At 40.8% G+C, this 22,475-nt stretch overlaps 1 protein-coding gene across 1 annotated transcript; it reads left to right on the forward strand.

Annotated features, from left to right (window-relative positions):
• Positions 1-4,859: 4,859 nt before the first annotated feature.
• On the forward strand, positions 4,860-18,170 carry si:ch211-69b7.6 (neuroblast differentiation-associated protein AHNAK). The gene is made up of 6 exons (XM_047365937.1): positions 4,860-4,966; positions 7,807-7,844; positions 7,952-8,063; positions 10,555-10,724; positions 10,850-18,110; positions 18,166-18,170. Exons 2-6 carry the CDS (start codon positions 7,842-7,844, stop codon positions 18,168-18,170), a joined length of 7,551 nt encoding a protein of 2,516 aa, XP_047221893.1. The 5' UTR covers positions 4,860-4,966; positions 7,807-7,841.
• Positions 18,171-22,475: the final 4,305 nt, after the last annotated feature.

The following is a 22,475-nucleotide window of genomic DNA, read 5'->3' on the forward strand; positions in this document are numbered from 1 at the left end:
TGGTGTTGGCCTGAAGTCTCATGTAAGAGTGCGCAGCTTCCATACTAAATGTTGGCGGTGGGGAGAATTTATGTAACTTGCGGCGAACCAAAAAATCTGATGCATGAGACCGTGCTTAGACATATCACCGCACCGCACCGCACACCTTTCCTTCATACATCCCACTTTGTGTGGAATTGTGCGCAGCTGCATCACCCGGCCCCCACCCCAAAATACATGTGCAAATGAATACAAATACCCGGAACGCACCCACTACTTGTCCAAATAACCATGGTAACGGTGCTGTGGGAATCAAAGACTTTGTGTGGGCACCATTAGGAATATTGGTATTGTGAATTACATCAGCGTCTCAAACATGGCTGAAAATAAAGTGAGAACTTGGACAGATACGACACTGGCACCAGCGACGCACGGTTCCCCTCTAACACCCAGGAGTTCCACAATAATTGCTCTGGGCAATCTGAACCAGCTAATAAGCTATTCATCAACATGTGCCAGCAGGTCAGTACGATCCTTGAAAACAACGCTCCCTTCAACTTCTTCCATCCTCCAGCTGAGCCAAAGCTGCCATCGTTCCAACATTAACGCGCAACTTTAAGCAGCTATTAATGGACATGTCATGGTCTACAGCTTGTCTACCTTAGGAATCATCACAACTCACCTGTTTGGAGTCAATCTATTGATCCATTTTCTTTTTCAGTGAGAATAAAAGTGGCCCGTAGATGACGCACATGCATTTGATGCTCCTCAGCGCACAGGCCGATGCGCACTTACATCTACAGGTGACAAAAACAGGGGCGTTTACAGTTTACTTGAGACTGAAGTTGTCTCCATCATTTTCTGAGGTGTTTTACGTTATTGTATGAAGCTAAATGTGATTCAGTTTCATCGCTCGTGTTTAAGCTATAAAAGCTCAATGTCATGAAAAAACATGTTTGATGCTCCATCATTTCAATAAAATTGAATAGAGTCATTTCAGCGGCTTTTGGTGAGTTTTAGTTTTCTGTAGTTCATTATTGTCGATTGAAAAAGTTTGCATTTCTACCGCACATTTTGACGGCAGGTCAATAGTTTGCGTGGATTTCTGCACACTTCCACGCCACACTTGACGCAACTGGTGAAATGCATTCAGCTTTGTTTCAGCTGAGCTTCAGGTTCTGGGGATCCACCAGCATGGCTGAAGGTACACAGGGAGGCTTTCGCTGTGGCGCCATTTGCCCACATTTGCATGCATACTTGGATCATTAGTTTTAATCCAGGCATCTGATTTAAGAGCCCCACATCGTGTAACTTGTTTCTCATCAGGTTAAGCCCAGTGTAGCCCCCAGTAGTCTTTTCCGCAACAGAATAAAGATAATTTTCTGTTCAAACTCAGAGGTCATAAGTTGATATGTGTTTAAGGGACAAACTGATCTTTCCTTCCGGCTGACATGTTAGACACCTCATGTTAATGTTTGTTTTAGATTTGTTGAAGAATTACTCTTCAAAAAGTGTGATACTTCATTTAATGATGTGCCACCCAGCTTGTAAATTATTGTGCCAGATTAATAAATTTTTAATGTTAGAATGAATGTTTGAGATGCTTTTATTTTGATGGTTCAGAAGGTTTAAAGCATTTTCCCCTGTGCTTGTGAAATCATGTCTCCCATTTGAAAAGAAAAAGTGAGGTATACCTAATATTCCAACCCTCTTATACTGATTTGGTTTAATTGTCCAAGAAGACACATACCATCTATGGGAATTCTTGATCCTGACATCCTGAAGAGAAACACTTCTTTGTAATCGACTCTTGATACTTGGAGGCTCAAAAGGTGAAGTTGCAGAACCTGCTGCCCAACTGTGACCCGAGAGAAAGGAGGGGCTGATGTCTTCAGCAACTTTAGTGGAATGACTGATAGTAATGCCTGGATGCCTTCCTCGGGAGGTGTTCCAGGCACGTCCCACTAGGAAGTGGCCCAGGACATGCTGGAGGGACTATGTCTCTTGGCTGGCCTGGGAACGCCTTGGGCTCCCCCCCAGAGGAGCTGGAGGAGGTGTCTAGGGAGAGGGACGTCTGAGTGTCTACTGATTCTGCTGCCCCCGCAACCTGGTCCCGGATGAAGCGGAAGACGACGAGTACAAGTACAAGTACAAGTAGTGACATTGAAGGACAACAGGTTTCCACTCATATGGGACTAAACAGCATTTCTTCTTGCCTTCTGGTCTCCATTCTTTCAGAAACAATGAGAAACCAGATGAAGTATAGGAGAACTTTTCAACCCAGGTTCTTTGAAAAGTCTGATTAGGATAAATGTTTCTTCATTAATCTAACCATATCTGTTTTTATTCTGATCAGTAGAAGTTGATTTTTTTTCTTCATTGTTTGTCCTTAGGTTTTCTGTTATTCTGGATTGTTATTTACATGTCTCATCAGTAAACATGAATTTGTTTGAATTATAATAAATTTACACTTTGATTCAACTAGTAGCTCAAGGTGACTTTCTAAATCTTTAGATGATGTGTTTGATCTCTGATTTAAAAGAAATTGCCTTGCTAAGAAAAAGGTTAGACTCCTGATCTACTTATACACTCACCGGCTACTTTATTAGGTACACCTTGCTAGTACCGGGTTGGACCCTCTTTTGCCTTCAGAACTGCCTTAATCCTTTGTGGCATAGATTTAACAAGGTACTGGAAAAATTCCTCAAATCACTCAGATGCTGCAGATTTGTCGGCTGCATCCATGATGTGAATCTCCAGTTCCACCACATCCCAAAGGTGCTCTATTGGATTGAGATCTGGTGACTGTGGAGGCCATTTGAGTCCAGTGAACTCATTGTCATGTTCAAGAAACCAGGCTGAGATGATTTGTGCTTTATGACATGGCGCGTTATCCTGCAGGAAGTAACCTTCAGAGGATGGGTACACTGTGGTCATAAAGGGATGGACATGGTCAGCAACAATACTCAGGTAGGCTGTGGCGTTGACACGATGCTCAATTGGTACTAAAGGGTCCAAAGTGTGCCAAGAAAATATCCCCCACACCATTACACCAACACCACCAGCCTGAACCGTTGATACAAGGCAGGATGGATTCGTGCTTTCATTTGTTGACGCCAAATTCTGATCGTACCATCTGAATGTCGCAGCAGAAATCGAGACTCATCAGACTAGGCAACGTTTTCCCAATTTTCTATTGTCCAATTTTGGTGAGACTGCGCAAATTTTAGCCTCAGTTTCCTGTTCTTAGCTGACAGAAGTGGCACCCGGTGTGGTTTTCTGCATTATATGAAAACAAAAAGAATTCATTTCAGATTGATTGGTTTTTTTAATTGCTTAAACCAAATTTTGAGACTAATTAATTGATTAATTATACAGTAGTAGTTTTTATTATAGGACTGGTCTACACTACAACGAAGGCATAAAGTAAAGGAGAGAAAGGAAAAGTCAAGAGAAAGTTTCCAGACTCCATTTTCCAAAGTTTCTGAGCCTATATTACTAATAAAACTACAAAAATTCACAATGGATTAACTCCAGGTATTTCTGTACAACGCAGGCTTTAAATATGGATGGATGGATGGATGTGTAGGTGGACAAAATGAATTTTCAGTGATGAAATATCTAATTTTAGCTTTATAATACAGACTGCTGAATGGTAATGACTTTATTCATAGCACAGTTGACAATGATTTCACGCTTACAATGTGAGGTTAACAAGTGAATTAGCTTGATGACAGTATTTCGGCCTTATCAGAATCAGAATCTGATTCTTGGCTTTATTGCCAAGTTCGTACATACAAACAAGGATGACTACTTCCCTGTCATAGTTGCTTTAATTGAGGCCGGGTGGTTGTATCTTATAGATACAACCACTTCCAGATTCTGTCAAGAACTGAAAATGCTGTTGATGTATTCTCTGTGTCTGGTGACTGCCACTGTTTCAAATGAATGTCTGATGCTCCAGCCACTGCCTGTAAATGATCACTTCCCTCTTGCCACTACTTACACCCTTTGCTGTTTAATACATTTCTGACTTCAGTTACAGAACATGTATTCATTCAAATTGGTTACATCATCAAAGTCAACAATATTTACATGCTTTCAAAGAGAGATAAATTGAGTAAATATGCCTGAACAATTTTACCTTTTAATTGTAATTCAAATTAAACATAGAAGCAAAGATTTTTAGATTTGTTTATATTATGTGTTATACCAAGGAGCATATTTATAGTTCAGGTGCTTTCTATTTGCATGTGATTAATAAGAAGAACAGAAGCTCTGGGTGTAACCACAGGCATCTGCCCTGTTTGTTCCAGTGGGTGTGTCTGATAACAACTTTTTCATTTTTTATCATCAGATGTGATGGAGAGCTCCAGTGTTACCTGTAGGTTTAGGATCGGACTCTTGTTCTTTGTTCCTAGATTCACTCAGGCAGTCTTTGTCCCCAGCCCATGACTGTAAGGAGAGTGAGTCATACAGTGAACGCCCTCTGCCACTCCCGTGGCTCAGGTTGACATTCTTCTCACACCACTCACGTTGTCAGGAGGACTGTTTGGTTTTTGTTTTCCTGTCCCCGTTGTCCACGTTCTTAGACCCAAAAAGTGACTGGGTTTCTAATTGGCTTCAGAGTATTGGTGTTTGCCTTTAGCAAAAAATTAGCTGCTGCTGATTGGTGAAGAGTGGGTCAAAGACTGACATTTACTCCAGCAGTGCAGTGTGTGCTTTTTGTTTGCAAACATGTGAAACCCAGGTGTGTTGCCGTTAAGGTGTGTTTGCAGGAGGAAGCTTGAAGTGACAGTTTATGTTTGGATCTGCTGACGTCTCACCACATGGTGTCAAAACGTTTTGGGCTCAACCTGTTTGTCTGCTTCAGGTGGAGTATCCACCTGCCTGACTGGTGCTCCTCTCCTCAGTGACAACCAGCTCAGCTTTCAGCAAGGACTGAACTCAACTTCAAGACAACTGAAACAACTTGATGGATCCTCAGGTCAGCTTGACTACTAAATGTTCTTCATTTAGTGTGCAGCATGGTCTTTGGTTTTAAAGAATTTGGGGGTGAGAGAGCTGCTGTCCAGATGTTGAGTTTCTGGCATGCAGCCAGTTTCTGTCAAACCAGTATCTCTGCACCATGAGATATGGCCTGTGTTTCAGGCATGTTTTACTTCATCCAGCAGGTTTCAGCAGATAGCGACAGAGAGACATCTTCACCCCAGATGTTTTCTTTCCTCTGTGCAGTTTTTGTTTTTAAGAAGATATAATTTAGACGCACCTACATGTATCTGCACCTCTATACTTTCTCTCTCTTTCTATCTCTTTAGAAATTAGAAGCTGTATTTCTGGTTAAAATGCATAAAAATTGGATGATCGGTGAGTGTGCTTTAGTCTGTTTTGGGGAAGGAACATTTTATCTTTTTTGGGTGCACTTTGCCTTCTCTTGTGTTTTATAGCTTCACAGGTCAGTTATGAGTTCAGATGGATTCTAGTATCATGCTGGTGGCTTCTACATGAAACTCCTGGTTTGGGGCCACCATCAGTCATGTTCTGAAACTAATCTGGAGATTTGCCATATGCTCGGTCAGATTAAGGGTTTCGTTTCATTGCAGATTTTTCTTCAACTTTCCTATAACTGTAAAATGTATATAAGGTTAGATTTGTTCACATTTATGCTTAAATGTTAATGCAGTAGCTCAGTATCAAGTCAGCAGAATGTATTACATATGTCGTACTCCTACTTGTACTTGTCGTCTTCCGATTTATCCGGGACCGGGTCGTGGGGGCAGCAGACTCAGCAGAGATGCCCAGATGTCCCTCTCCCCAGACACCTCCTCCAGCTCCTCCAGGGGGAGCCCACGGCGTTCCCAGGCCAGCCGAGAGACATAGTCCCTCCAGCGTGTCCTAGGCCTCCTCCCGGTGGGACGTGCCTGGAACACCTCCCGATGAAGGCATCCAGGAGGCATAGATGTCCGAGTCACCTCAACTGGCTTCTCTCGATGTGGAGGAGTAGCGGCTCTACTCCGAGCCCCTCCCGGATGGCCGAGCTCCTCACCCTATCTCTAAGGGAGTGCCCGGCCACCCTATGGAGGAAGCTCATTTCAGCCGCTTGTATCCGGGATCTCGTTCTTTCGGTCATGACTCAAAGTTCATGGCCATAGGTGAGGGTAGGAACGTAGACCGACCGGTAAATCGAAAGCTTCGCTTTTCGGCTCAGCTCTCTCTTCACCACAACGGACCGGCACAGCGCCCCCATTACTGCAGCAGCCGCACCGATCCGTCTGTCGATCTCCCGCTCCATTCTTCCCTCACTCGTGAACAAGACCCCGAGATACTTAAACTCCTCCACTTGAGGCAGGAACTCCCCTCCAACCTGAAGAGGACAAGCCACTCTTTTCCGGTCAAGAACCATGGCCTCTTACTTGGAGGAGCTGATCCTCATCCCACCCGCTTCACACTTGGCTGCAAAACGTCACAGGGCATGCTGTAGGTCTTGGCTAGAGGGGGCCAGCAGGACCACGTCATCTGCAAAAAGAAGAGACAAAATCCTCTGGTCCCCAAACCAGACCCCCTCCGGCCCTTGGCTGCGCCTAGAAATCCTGTCCATAAAAGTTATGAACAGGACCGGTGACAAAGAAGTCCAATAACAAAACACCGCTCGGATTCAGATCGGGGAGGCCATTCCTCCCGATCACACCTCTCCAGGTGTCACTGTTGTTTCCCACGTGGGCGTTGAAGTCCCCCAGCAGAATAATGGAGTCCCCGGGAGGGGCACTGTCCAGCACACCCGACAGGTACGCCAAGAAGGCCAGGTACTCCGCACTACCACTTGGCCCGTAGCCCGAAATGACAGTCAGAGACCTGTCCCCAACCCGAAGGCGCAGGGATGCGACCCTCTCATCCACTGGGGTAAACCCCAACACGAGACGGCTGAGCTAGGGGGCAACAAGCAAACCCACCCCAGCCCGCCGCCTCTCCAGGGTAGAAGAGAGTCCAGCCCCTCTCAAGGAGATGGGTTCCAGAGCCCACGCTGTGTGTGGAGGCGAGCCTGACTATTTCTAGTCGATATCTCACGACCTCCCGCACAAGCTCAGGTTCCTTCCCCCCCAGCGAGGTGACATTCCAGATACATATGTCATATTTCAAATAAAAATCTGCTGATTTGATTTTGAAAGTTCATTATCAACTTGCACTGATGCCAACAGACAAGGGGACATTATTTTAGCTATAATTTTCTTATAGCCTGATAACTTTGTGTATTTGTTGTTATTGTATGGAAGTACATTGAAGCATAACACTGTATAAATAATGGAATAAATGATTTTGAAAGGACATAACATGCCAGGTCTGTCAGTTTCCTTTTGTATTAGAAAGCAGTGGGTACGGTTTCTCTGACTGTGTTTGCTTAAGAAAAAAAAAAAAAAAAACGCCAAAAAAGCAATTGTACACAACCCCGGAGGAACCGGTTTCTGGTTTCTCATATTGATCCAGCATCTAAAGGTCATAACTTACATTCCTGCCGAGTTTGCTGGGTGGGAAAAATAAAAACTGGCATGGTTTTCCTTTCACCATTAAGATTTTCTGATATTTGCAGGCATGAGCATTTACCTTTATAGTGATTTTTATTACTTCTTTAAAGGTAAACGCTTTATAAAGCTGTTTTTATCTTGCTAAATTCAGCTGGTAAAAGACCACCTGCTGCTATGACCAAAGCGTTTTGCAGGGACAACCTGCATTAATTTTGGGAAGGCACACTTATAGTTTTTCAACTGTGATGGGTTTGGTCATATTCTCATAACATCAGACTCTATTCACTGACTATTGTTTTTCTTCTAGGTTTAGTCTGAGATCTGCAAACAACCATCAAAAACATGGTATGGAATTATGTGTATCAGTGCTCAAAGTTGTGTTTACTTCATTACTTTCTTGTGGATAGGAATGTGGATGAAAGACACTAAATAAAAAAACATTTTGTGTGCAGCCAACCCATCGAAGGGGGCGGAGTCTCTCTGAGGCCTTGACCCTGGAGGAATCAGAAGGAGGGGGACTGGTCATTTCCAGCATTACCAATGCCTCCCATAACTTGAAGGAAGGTATGAGCTCTGACTTATTGTCTTTATTTCAAAAGACGTATCATTGTTCTAGTATTCAGAATTAAAAACATACTCAGTTTCAGTTTATTTATATAGTGCCAATTCACAACACGTTGTCTCAAGGCACTTCACAAAAATCAGGTACATACATTCCGATTAATCCTGACCATTGAACAGTGCAGTCAGATTCAGTTGTTTTTTTCAAATTGGATAAAACGTTTTTCTATCTAAGGAAACCCAGCCGATTGCATCGAGTCAGTGACTTGTAGCATTCACTCCTCCTGGATGAGCATGTAGATACAGTGGACAGTCACTGACATTGACTTTGCAGCAATCCCTCAGATCTCTGATGTATGATGGAGCTAGATCATTAAGGGCTTTATATGTGAGAAGGAGAATTTTAAATTATATTCTGGATTTAACAGGGAGCCAATGAAGGGAAGCTAAAATAGGAGAAATATGATCTCACTTTTTAATTTTCATCAGAACTCTTGCTGCAGCATTTTGAATCACCTGAAGGCTTTTAACTGCATTTTGTGGACATCCTGATAGTAAAGAATTACAATAGTCCAGCCTTGAAGTAACAAATGCATGGACTAGATTTTCAGCGTCACTCCTGGACAGGATATTTCTAATGTTGGCAATGTTGCGGAGGTGAAAGAAGGAAATCCTAGAAACCTGTTTAATATGGGATTTAAATAACATGTCCTGGTCAAAAATAACACCAAAGGGTTTTTACTTTATTATCAGAAGTCAATTTAATGCCATCCAGGTTAAGTGATTGACTAAGCAGTTTCTTTCTTAAAGACTCCGGTCCAAAGACGACAACTTCTGTCATGTCTTGAATTTAGAAGCAGAAAATTTTAAGTTTTCCAAGTTTTTATGTCTTCAAGACATGCTTGTAGTCTATCTAACTGGTTGGGCTCATCAGGATTTATGGATAAGTAAAGTTGAGTATCATCAGCGTAATAGTGAAAATGTATCCTATGCTGCCTGATAATTTTACCTATTGGAACCATATATATAGTAATAGTATAGTATAGTATATATAGTTGGCCCCAGTGCTGAACCCTGTGGTACTCCACAATTAACCCTGGAGTTTAAAGATGATTTATCATTTACATGAACAAACTGGAATCTGTCAGACAAATAAGATTTAAACCAGCCTAGCGCTGTTCCCCTGATCCCTACAGCATATTCCAGCCTTTCTAAGAGAATATTGTGATCGACTGTATCAAATGCAGCACTGAGATCTAACAGAACCAGTACAGACACAAGTCCATTATCTGAGGCCAGAAGAATATCATTAGTGACTTTCAGCAGAGCTGTTTCAATGCTATGATGAGCTCTGAAGCCTGACTGAAACTCTTTAAACAGGTCATTGATGTGTAAATGCTCACACATTTGATTAGCAACTATTTTCTCAAGAATTTTAGATAAGAATGGAAGATTGGGTATAGGTCTGTAATTTTTTTAAGTCATCAAGGTTTCGTAAGTAAAGGTTTAATTACAGCTACCTTAAAAGCTTGTGGTACATATCCATTTACTAAGGATAAATTAATCATATCTAAAATGGGGCCGGTAATCAGAGGGAACACTTCCTTATATAATTTGGTCGGGATTGGGTTTAACATACAAGTTGAAGATTTAGATGGAGCTAATATTTCTGATAACTCAGGAAGCTCCACAGGATCAAAACAGTCCAAACACAGATCAGGTTCTACAGTGATCATAAGAGTTTAAGAAGTTATTGTCGTCTTTACTAAACGCAAGTCTTCTTTAACCGACTATGTATTTCCTTCTATTACTTGTTTTTCTATTGAGCCTATTGCTATTTTTGTAGTTGGAAATCTTTTTTCTTAAGTTGACATTGTAGTTAGCGTATGCAATAATTAGAAACCATAAATACGCATTTGGGAAGCTTATTGCATTATACAGATTTATTTAATTTAGTTTTTTATATAGCACCATTTCACAACGCCTCACCTGAAAGCACTGTACATGTAAAACCTTCAATTCAGTTAGAAATCTATAATCAAATCTATCCAATACAAAATTAATCAGTCCCCCTGATGTAATTTTTCTATTTACAGTCTAATCGAGGTACTCTGTTAAAATCAGTTCCATTGTTAGGACTCTAATGCTCTTAATGCAATAAAGATCACCACAGTTCAAACAACAAAGGCAGCTCAGTGCGGCATCAGCAGTTTGATTTGCAGAATAAACTGACTACAGTTTCAAAGGGAAGTGTGGTTTGCTACCTGCTCCCATCTCATGCATACTTACCAATTTTCCTTTGTGATTAATTGGCATTGTGCTCTCAGTGGCATCTCAAAGGGAGATCAACTTCAGGCCTCAGTTCTGTGCATGAGTTTATGCCATAAATTTCATGATCCAAAGTGATCATGAAATTTAAAAACTATTTTCACAATTAATAGAATTTCTATGAAACGAGTCAATATTTATTGAAATATTAATTTGTCCTTTTCAGGGGATGAAATTTTGGGAGCAACAATAAACTTTGATCAGCTGTCCAAAGAGGAGGTGATAAAGGTGCTGAAAGTGATGGAGCCATTTGATGACAAGGTCCAAGTTCTCACCCGAAGTGGCCTAAGCAAGAGTATGGACAATTTGGACCAGTGTGCAAGAAACCCAGAGGCAGTAGGTTGAACATGACACTTTAAACTTTTATTAGCTTTATAAGGCAACATCTTAAAACTGGCCTTAATGTTTCTGATGCCTTTGACACCACATTCAAATCAACTAGTTATGGCTTATATTTCTAGATGCTGAAGGATTCCTACAGTAAACTCTACAATGCCAAAATAAAGAGGTTTGTGAAGGATGACTTGTCTGCTGCTAACAAGTCAACAGTTGCCACCTCATCCAAGGTCAACCTAAAACATGACATAGGGCTGCCTCGCCTTGGAGTTGACTTTGGTCTTCTAAAATCCAAATCACCGATGGCAGATACTAATGACGGTTCTAAGTCTGAAACAAGACATCTGATAGATGGTAGCAACCTGAACCTTCCACCGCTTGGTGTCAGTTTGAATGGGCTTACTGCTGGTGACACCAAAGTGCCACAACTAAAACTTGATGCCAGAAATCCACAGTCTCATCTCTCTCGGACATTACCAGATGATTTACATGCCATGAATGCTGCTGCTAAGTGCCTGGCAAATACTGACAGAACCTCAGAGAACTTGAAAATGCCAAACCCCGAAAGAGTTCTGGATACAAGATTGGCCACAAAAGATTCAGATGTAACCCTTCTAGATCCTTTTATAAATAATCCTAATACGGAGGTTAAGACACCAGATGAAATCTCAGCAGTCCCCATAGGTAAACTCAGTCTGAAACATTCCAAAAGACTGAAAACCCCAGATCTAAATTTAGATGACCCATTTAGTTTCGTGGGTTCATCAAAACGTAGGCTGTCTGAGACACTACCTCAAATGGAGCTAGGAAATATAGATGTGGATGCTCCACCTGGATCAGTCACATTGCCCACAATTGGTTTCTCTGGTGAAAGTCAGGGTGCTGATAAAACGCTTGACTTCAGTTTAAAAAACACGAAGACAAAAAGTGGCATGTCTGCACTTGATGCAAATTTATCCAAAGCCGACTTGAAAGGAACAAATTTGGCCACTGATACTCCTTTGGATGATATCAAAGGTCCATCTGGAAAGTACAAGGCTCCTCAGTTTACCATGCCCAAATTTGATTTGCCAGATATTCAACTACCAGGCTTCAATAGACACATGGAACTCCCAGATGCTGACTTGCATGTACCAAAAGTGAACATTCCAGAGGTTAAGCAGTTTAACTCTGCGGTAAATGATCCTGACATAGATGTATCTGCTCCAAATTTCAAAAGGGGCATTAACTTCATGGGAGACTTTAAAACCCCTGATGTTGGCTATAATACCCCAAGCTTAGACATGAACACTCCAGATATTGACATCAGTTCACCAAAATCAAAACAAAAGATGCCTAAATTCAAAATGCCTACATTTAACCTACCAGGTTTCAGAGGACCACAGATTGATGCCAGTTTGGATAAATCAGACATGGCCATTAATGGACCCAGTAGCCATAAACTAAAAACTGATCTAGACAAGGATGTTTCCGGACCATCTGGGAAATTTAAGAAACCGAACCTAAACCTGCCTGACTTGAGTCTTTCAGGTCCAAAGATAGATAGTCCTAACCTGGACCTAGGAGCACCTGATCTAGATGTCTCTGGTCCTAATCTCAAAGGTGGAATAAATATGCCTGACTTCAATATGCCCAAGGCGGACTTTAAAACCCCCAAACTGGACCTGAGTGGCCCAAAGGCCAACTTAGACATGCCCTCAGGCAAACTGAAAATGCCTGAAATTCAAGATCCAGACTGGGATGTTAATGGTCCTTCAGGAAAACTGAAGATGCCAAAAATGAATCTTTCAGGTACTTTACCAAGAGGACCAAATTTGGACCTAAATGCAGATCTCAAGTCACCAGATTTGAATCTCAAAGCTCCAAAGATCAAAGGTGGGATGAATGCTCCTGATCTGGACTTCCCAGACATGAACCTTAAAGGTCCTAAGTTAGATGTTAATACACCAGATGTTAACATTGGATCACCCAAAGGAAAATTTAAAATGCCTAAAATGAAAATGCCAAAATTTGGCCTCCCGAGAATGAAAGGACCTGAACTCGATGGTAACCTAAAAGCTCCAGATATAGATGTAAATGCACCTGATGTAAACTTCAAAAGGCCTAAAGCTGATCTAGATTTGAACATGCCTGATTTGTCTGGGAAATTTAAGAAACCGAACACAAACCTGCCTGACTTGAGTCTTTCAGCTCCAAAGATAGATAGTCCTAACTTGGACCTAGGAGCACCTGATCTAGATGTCTCTGGTCCTAATCTCAAAGGTGGAATAAATATGCCTGACTTCAATATGCCCAAGGCAGACTTTAAAACCCCCAAACTGGACCTCAGTGGCCCAAAGGCCAACTTAGACATGCCCTCAGGCAAACTGAAAATGCCTGAAATTCAAGGTCCAGACTGGGATGTTAATGGTCCTTCAGGAAAACTGAAGATGCCGAAAATGAATCTTTCAGGTACTTCACCAAAAGGACCAAATTTGGACCTAAATGCAGATCTCAAGTCACCAGATTTGAATCTCAAAGCTCCAAAGATCAAAGGTGGGATGAATGCTCCTGATCTGGACTTGCCAGACATGAACCTTAAAGGTCCTAAGTTAGATGTTAATACATCAGATGTTAACATTGGAGCACCTAAAGGAAAATTTAAAATGCCTAAAATGAAAATGCCAAAATTCGGCCTCCCGAGTATGAAAGGACCTAAACTCGATGGTAACCTAAAAGCTCCAGATATAGATGTAAATGCACCTGATGTAAATTTCAAAGGGCCTAAAGCTGATCTAGATTTGAACATGCCTGATTTATCTGGGAAATTTAAGAAACCGAACCCAAACCTGCCTGACTTGAGTCTTTCAGCTCCAAAGATAGATAGTCCTAACTTGGACCTAGGAGCACCTGATCTAGATGTCTCTGGTCCTAATCTCAAAGGTGGAATAAATATGCCTGACTTCAATATGCCCAAGGCGGACTTTAAAACCCCCAAACTGGACCTGAGTGGCCCAAAGGCCAACTTAGACATGCCCTCAGGCAAACTGAAAATGCCTGAAATTCAAGGTCCAGACTGGGATGTTAATGGTCCTTCAGGAAAACTGAAGATGCCGAAAATGAATCTTTCAGGTACTTCACCAAAAGGACCAAATTTGGACCTAAATGCAGATCTCAAGTCACCAGATTTGAATCTCAAAGCCCCAAAGATCAAAGGTGGGATGAATGCTCCTGATCTGGACTTGCCAGACATGAACCTTAAAGGTCCTAAGTTAGATGTTAATACACCAGATGTTAACATTGGAGCACCCAAAGGAAAATTTAAAATGCCTAAAATGAAAATGCCAAAATTCGGCCTCCCGAGTATGAAAGGACCTGAACTCGATGGTAACCTAAAAGCTCCAGATATAGATGTAAATGCACCTGATGTAAACTTCAAAAGGCCTAAAGCTGATCTAGATTTGAACATGCCTGATTTGTCTGGGAAATTTAAGAAACCGAACCCAAACCTGCCTGCCTTGAGTCTTTCAGCTCCAAAGATAGATAGTCCTAACTTGGACCTAGGAGCACCTGATCTAGATGTCTCTGGTCCTAATCTCAAAGGTGGAATAAATATGCCTGACTTCAATATGCCCAAGGCGGACTTTAAAACCCCCAAACTGGACCTGAGTGGCCCAAAGGCCAACTTAGACATGCCCTCAGGCAAACTGAAAATGCCTGAAATTCAAGGTCCAGACTGGGATGTTAATGGTCCTTCAGGAAAACTGAAGATGCCGAAAATGAATCTTTCAGGTACTTCACCAAAAGGACCAAATTTGGACCTAAATGCAGATCTCAAGTCACCAGATTTGAATCTCAAAGCCCCAAAGATCAAAGGTGGGATGAATGCTCCTGATCTGGACTTGCCAGACATGAACCTTAAAGGTCCTAAGTTAGATGTTAATACACCAGATGTTAACATTGGAGCACCCAAAGGAAAATTTAAAATGCCTAAAATGAAAATGCCAAAATTCGGCCTCCCGAGTATGAAAGGACCTGAACTCGATGGTAACCTAAAAGCTCCAGATATAGATGTAAATGCACCTGATGTAAACTTCAAAAGGCCTAAAGCTGATCTAGATTTGAACATGCCTGATTTGTCTGGGAAATTTAAGAAACCGAACCCAAACCTGCCTGCCTTGAGTCTTTCAGCTCCAAAGATAGATAGTCCTAACTTGGACCTAGGAGCACCTGATCTAGATGTCTCTGGTCCTAATCTCAAAGGTGGAATAAATATGCCTGACTTCAATATGCCCAAGGCGGACTTTAAAACCCCCAAACTGGACCTGAGTGGCCCAAAGGCCAACTTAGACATGCCCTCAGGCAAACTGAAAATGCCTGAAATTCAAGGTCCAGACTGGGATGTTAATGGTCCTTCAGGAAAACTGAAGATGTCGAAAATGAATCTTTCAGGTACTTCACCAAAAGGACCAAACTTGGACCTAAATGCAGATCTCAAGTCACCAGATTTGAATCTCAAAGCCCCAAAGATCAAAGGTGGGATGAATGCTCCTGATCTGGACTTGCCAGACATGAACCTTAAAGGTCCTAAGTTAGATGTTAATACACCAGATGTTAACATTGGAGCACCTAAAGGAAAATTTAAAATGCCTAAAATGAAAATGCCAAAATTCGGCCTCCCGAGTATGAAAGGACCTAAACTCGATGGTAACCTAAAAGCTCCAGATATAGATGTAAATGCACCTGATGTAAATTTCAAAGGGCCTAAAGCTGATCTAGATTTGAACATGCCTGATTTGTCTGGGAAATTTAAGAAACCGAACCCAAACCTGCCTGCCTTGAGTCTTTCAGCTCCAAAGATAGATAGTCCTAACTTGGACCTAGGAGCACCTGATCTAGATGTCTCTGGTCCTAATCTCAAAGGTGGAATAAATATGCCTAACATTAATATGCCCAAGGCGGACTTTAAAACCCCCAAACTGGACCTGAGTGGCCCAAAGGCCAACTTAGACATGCCCTCAGGCAAACTGAAAATGCCTGAAATTCAAGGTCCAGACTGGGATGTTAATGGTCCTTCAGGAAAACTGAAGATGCCGAAAATGAATCTTTCAGGTACTTTACCAAAAGGACCAAATTTGGACCTAAATGCAGATCTCAAGTCACCAGATTTGAATCTCAAAGCTCCAAAGATCAAAGGTGGGATGAATGCTCCTGATCTGGACTTGCCAGACATGAACCTTAAATGTCCTAAGTTAGATGTTAATACACCAGATGTTAACATTGGATCACCTAAAGGAAAATTTAAAATGCCTAAAATGAAAATGCCAAAATTTGGCCTCCCGAGAATGAAAGGACCTGAACTCGATGGTAACCTAAAAGCTCCAGATATAGATGTAAATGCACCTGATGTAAACTTCAAAAGGCCTAAAGCTGATCTAGATTTGAACATGCCTGATTTGTCTGGGAAATTTAAGAAACCGAACCTAAACCTGCCTGACTTGAGTCTTTCAGGTCCAAAGATAGATAGTCCTAACCTGGACCTAGGAGCACCTGATCTAGATGTTTCTGGTCCTAATCTCAGAGGTGGAATAAATATGCCTAACATTAATATGCCCAAGGCGGACTTTAAAACCCCCAAACTGGACCTGAGTGGCCCAAAGGCCAACTTAGACATGCCCTCAGGCAAACTGAAAATGCCTGAAATTCAAGGTCCAGACTGGGATTTTAATGGTCCTTCAGGAAAACTGAAGATGTCGAAAATGAATCTTTCAGGTACTTTACCAAAAGGACCAAATATGGACCTAAATGCAGATCTCAAGTCACCAGATTTGAATCTCAAAGCTCCAAAGATCAAAGGTGGGATGAATGCTCCTGATCTGGACTTGCCAGACATGAACCTTAAAGGTCCTAAGTTAGATGTTAATACACCAGATGTTAACATTGGATCACCTAAAGGAAAATTTAAAATCCCTAAAATGAAAATGCCAAAATTTGGCTTCCCGAGAATGAAAGGACCTGAACTCGATGGTAACCTAAAAGCTCCAGATATAGATGTAAATGCACCTGATGTAAACTTCAAAGGGCCTAAAGCTGATCTAGATTTGAACATGCCTGATTTGTCTGGGAAATTTAAGAAACCGAACCTAAACCTGCCTGACTTGAGTCTTTCAGGTCCAAAGATAGATAGTCCTAACCTGGACCTAGGAGCACCTGATCTAGATGTCTCTGGTCCTAATCTCAGAGGTGGAATAAATATGCCTAACATTAATATGCCCAAGGCGGACTTTAAAACCCCCAAACTGGACCTCAGTGGCCCAAAGGCCAACTTAGATATGCCCTCAGGCAAACTGAAAATGCCTGTAATTCAAGGTCCAGACTGGGATGTTAATGGTCCTTCAGGAAAACTGAAGATGCCAAAAATGAATCTTTCAGGTACTTTACCAAAAGGACCAAATTTGGACCTAAATGCAGATCTCAAGTCACCAGATTTGAATCTCAAAGCTCCAAAGATCAAAGGTGGGATGAATGCTCCTGATCTGGACTTCCCAGACATGAACCTTAAAGGTCCTAAGTTAGATGTTAATACACCAGATGTTAACATTGGATCACCCAATGGAAAATTTAAAATGCCTAAAATGAAAATGCCAAAATTCGGCCTCCCAAGTATGAAAGGACCTGAACTCGATGGTAACCTAAAAGCTCCAGATATAGATGTAAATGCACCTGATGTAAACTTCAAAAGGCCTAAAGCTGATCTAGATTTGAACATGCCTGATTTGTCTGGGAAATTTAAGAAACCGAACCTAAACCTGCCTGACTTGAGTCTTTCAGCTCCAAAGATAGATAGTCCTAACCTGGACCTAGGAGCACCTGATCTAGATGTCTCTGGTCCTAATCTCAAAGGTGGAATAAATATGCCTGACTTCAATATGCCCAAGGCGGACTTTAAAACCCCCAAACTGGACCTGAGTGGCCCAAAGGCCAACTTAGACATGCCCTCAGGCAAACTGAAAATGCCTGAAATTCAAGATCCAGACTGGGATGTTAATGGTCCTTCAGGAAAACTGAAGATGCCGAAAATGAATCTTTCAGGTACTTCACCAAAAGGACCAAATTTGGACCTCAATGCAGATCTCAAGTCACCAGGTTTGGGTGTCAAAGCTCCAAAGATCAAAGGTGGGACAAATCGCTTTGAAGTTCCTAATGTAGATTTTGGGAGCCCATCAGGAAAACTTAAAAGGCCAAATGTGAAAATGCCCAATCTGGGATTTTCAAGTCCAAAGATAGATGGCTCAGATCTTGATGATGCAAAAATAAAAGGCAGACTTGAGTCTCCCAACCTGAGTTTACCAAAAAAAGACTTCAAAAGCTCCAAACCTGACCTAGATGCTCCAGATGTAGATTTTGGTACTTTACCATTTAAACTGCCAAACTTGAAAATTCCTGATGTGGGGTTTTCTAGTCTAACGCTAGACAGCCCCAATCTTGATTTCAAATCACCAAATTTAAATGCTAAATTACCAAAGGGACAAAATCTGAAATTAAATTCGGACCTCAATTCTTCAAAACTAAATCTCGGATCTCCAAACCTAAAAGGTGGACTCAACTCACTTGAGATTGCTGCTCCAAACATCAACCTCCAAGCTCCTAAGTTGGACATGAACACTCCAGATAGCAATATTGGTTTACCTGGTGCCAGTCTAAAGAAGTCCCAAATATTGATGCCAAAAGGCCTCGACGCTAATATAACAAGTGAGCTACAGGGGCCTGAGTTGAACATGCCCAATGTATATGGTACTGGTCCAAAAGGTTCATTGCCAAAGCTGAAAGGTCCTTATTTAAGTTTGCCAGCTTTAGATTTAGCTGATCCTCATCAGGGATCTCCAGATCTTAATACTGATGATGCATCCATAAATTTCAATGTAGACTATAAGAATCGCAGATTTGATGTGGCAAGTAAGAGTTTAAAAAGACCTGATTTGGACATAGATCAAGACAACCAACTTAATTGTCCAAACAGAAAATCTGCAAGAATCAAAGCAAGGTCCAGCTACCCTGCAGTGGATGATGCTTTGCACCAGTACATTGATTTTAATCGTTCAGATCTCAACATTGATGATTTCACAGAGAAAAACCACGTCCTTAGAGCCAGGGGTTCACAATTGGACCTCTGTGCACCATCTAATTATCAACAAGGGATCCCTTCTTCAGCAGTTTATGTTGATTCCAGAAACAGCAGAGGACTGCCAACTGGTAGCAGAGTTCGCAGTATGCATGATTTATCTCAAAGTTCACCATTAAATGTGCCTGAGGGTTCAGGGGGATACTATGTCACTGTTTTCCCAAAACAAGCAAAATCTCAAAAAGTTCCAAACAGTAGGCCTGACTTTCCTACAGGAAATCTGGACCTTGAGGTTCCAGATGAAAACTATCTAAAGGGCTCAACTTTCTTTTTCTCCAACCTTGTATAGTCACCACAGCACTCACATGTCTATACTGTTGTATATTTGATATTCTGTCTTTATTTATTGTGTTCATTGTTTCTATATGCATATTTTGTATGATTTATTATTAATATTGAAGGTGTTACTGTCTGCTATCTGTATTTTGTGTACATAAAAACAATTTGCAGTTAGGCTGTAGTGCATTGTAGTGCACCATTTTGCCCTTGTTTTATATATATATATATTTTTTTTTTTACATTTTGTACATTTTTACACCATATTTACACCAGATAACTAATTTAAAATATTTTGTCATAGCATTCTTAAGCTTTTTAATCTTCTTTTTTTTTTGTAATTTTGATGTTGAAACTCCAGGACAAAAATGTGTGATATTTTGGATTTATTTTTATTGTCAAAGAAAAAAACTTGTTTTATTTTTAAACAAATTAACTATAGGTTTATCTCATGTTGCCTTTTGTATGCAGTCACTGAGGAAACATTGGGTAAATTAGTTACATATATGTTTTGTAAATTTAGCTTAAATGAGTTTGGTCTATAATTAACATGTATAAATAATGAATTTATTGAAATGTTTTCAGTTTTTGCTTGATGACAGAAAGGTGTAGTTTCTTTACAGTTCTGGCCAAAAGTGCTGGCAGTAACACATGTGTTATGTAGCTTTGGTACAATTTAACATATCTTTAGTTTCTTTTACATGTGTGCACATATACTACGGTAAAATTAACAATTAAAAACAGTTTATAAGAATTAAAGGAGTGTTGATCCTTCATTATCTTGAATTCTGGAGGTTGTCAGGAATATCCTTTATTAATATTACTCATAGCTGTTTTTCCCATTTATACCATAGTGACATAAAATATAAGTTCTAATGTTTCCCTTTTGTTAGAATAGGATAAGAATGCTCATCGACACTGTTGTGACTATGAATCTGAAAATATTATTTAATATTTAATATTAATAATTTAATATTTTATCAAATAATATTTCGGTCTGTTAAGGGTTATTCTGTGAATACCAGCCCAGTAAGGCAGTGATAATAGGACAAAATCAAAAGGGTGAGCCAAGCTCTGACATTATTGAACAGCAAAAACTCTGCACACACATGGAATTAATTCACACAATTTCTTAAAATACAGGAATTTATTAACAAAAATAAGTCAACTCAAAGTCAAACATATTTCAATGAACAAACTCTTTACTATGCTAAAACAATCCAACTAACTACCAAGCAGAATAAAAGAACAGGGAAGATTAATGGGCTATGTACAATATAAACAAGTTGTTGAAAGATGATTGAAAATCATGACCAAAAGAGTGATGCAACATTACCATGCAATGTTTATGTTTGAGAACCAAGGATTATCTTGAAGAATCTGGAAATAAAGTTAAGTTAGTCTTGGAACCAACTTAGGAAATAATCAGCATACCTTTAGACAACCATTCACAATGCAAGATCAGATAAAATATTATTTTAATAAAATAATGTTTTAAAGAATGATTTGCTGAATAAAACCAACCTTCTGGATGACTAATTCTCAACGGTGTCTAATTAGCTGCCTTTATTTATTAAAATAATATTTAAAGAAATTTTATTATGGAAATATTTTGGAAAAGAGCCAAATCTTTCTGGCGAAATGGGGCTTAATGGTGTTTCATTAGCTGTTAGCAGTTAAAGCTAACAAAAGAAGCTGATAGCTTAGCACCAGAATCAAACACACACCTTTAAAATACCATTAAAATGCACAAACAAAACCAAACTTCATAAAATGAAAAATGTTCAGATCATAAATCTTTCTCTATTACTGTGCCCAAACCCTAACCTCGTATAAACCATGCTGAGGAGTTGTCCGGGCGACGACGAAGTTCGACGAAACATCCACTTTGAAAGAAGGTTAGCTTCAGCTAACCTCCGAAGCTGTTGGGGGGGATCGCTGTCGGGCTGACCAAGCTGCATGTTACCACGGTGATGCGGTCTCTGTTGTCCTCTTTCAAGACTGGGGAAAGAGGAAACTGCTCCACACAGCTTCGTAGAGACAGTGTCTCTGCAGGGAACTCTCTGAATACAGTTTGCTTCTGCAGGGCTCAGAGAGAAAGTCAAGCAACGCTTATACCTTAGTTTCCCCTTTTTATGAATGAATACCAGATTCTTTCAACAGTAATTCATCAGTACTTAACTTGTGCATATGATCGTGTGATCTTATGACACCCTTGGATCCAGTTTGAAGAGTTTATGTCTGTTTGCCAGCAAAGAGACATTAGCGCGCTTGCCTCCCCTGTCCCGATGATCACCGGTGTGGAAGAGATTGGACCATTGGAAAGGTGGGGCATTATGGGAAGTCCGCTGTTACCCCGTTTCCTGGCTGTGCCGGAAGTAGGTTAATGCAATTTATTTAGAAAATTCCAGGAAAGTTTGTACTGGCCTTTCACGTTGTAACCATGGCTGTGGGTCCCAACATCCCCCCTTTAGTTCCAAAGAATGAGATGAAGTCCACAGTCTTTGGGGCTAAACATCCATCCTCAGCCATGTGAAAAGAGTCACTGGGTTCCTGCAGGTAGGCAGAGTTCAACAGCTCATTTTTGGTTCAGAGGTTAGTGTTTGGACAAGAGTGAGGCAGGTTTGGGCAGAGACTAACACTAATAAAATGTTTTAAAGAAAAAAACAAAAACAAAACAAAAGTCATGTAATAATTTTCACACCATAATAATACTGCTTTTAAAACCTTAATAACTTCTCATGTTCAGAACCATAAGAAAGAAAAAGATTAAAACAGAATATAGGGTTTTGGAAATTATTTACCATCTTCATACCTTGTTTGATAGATTTTACAGGGTTGATTCTGGACTGCAACGGCTTGCCATGTCTTTTAGGAACGCCGTTACCTCAGTGATAACCCACCTGCAGATCATCTCAAACTCCTCCTTTGTGATGACATCTTTGGAATGGCTCCATTCTTTACCACCAACCTTACAGTTGGATGTTGGACTGTGAAAAGGTGTTTGTCTTTTAACTGGTGGCTTGGGTTTTGGCTGGTGCCATTTCCCACCCCCTGGTTCTGTTGCATCACTTGGGGAGTTACTTTGCGCTTCTTCTTAGGCCTGTTCTCTGTTTGAATGTTTAAACACTCTAACTTTGCCTTTTCTGTTTGAACGGACACGTGTTTCCCACACAAGCTGAGCATATCTACGAGTCTCCTGCATGGAGAGATTCTCTGTTATGCAATGCATGGTCACTTCATACAGCACGCTAACATAGAGGTTGTGAAGAAACAAAGACTTAAAAGTGTGGTTTTCTTCAAGACCTGGAGCA

Source organism: Girardinichthys multiradiatus, chromosome 5 (assembly GCF_021462225.1).
Source record: "Girardinichthys multiradiatus isolate DD_20200921_A chromosome 5, DD_fGirMul_XY1, whole genome shotgun sequence".
NCBI classification, from domain to species: domain Eukaryota; kingdom Metazoa; phylum Chordata; class Actinopteri; order Cyprinodontiformes; family Goodeidae; genus Girardinichthys; species Girardinichthys multiradiatus.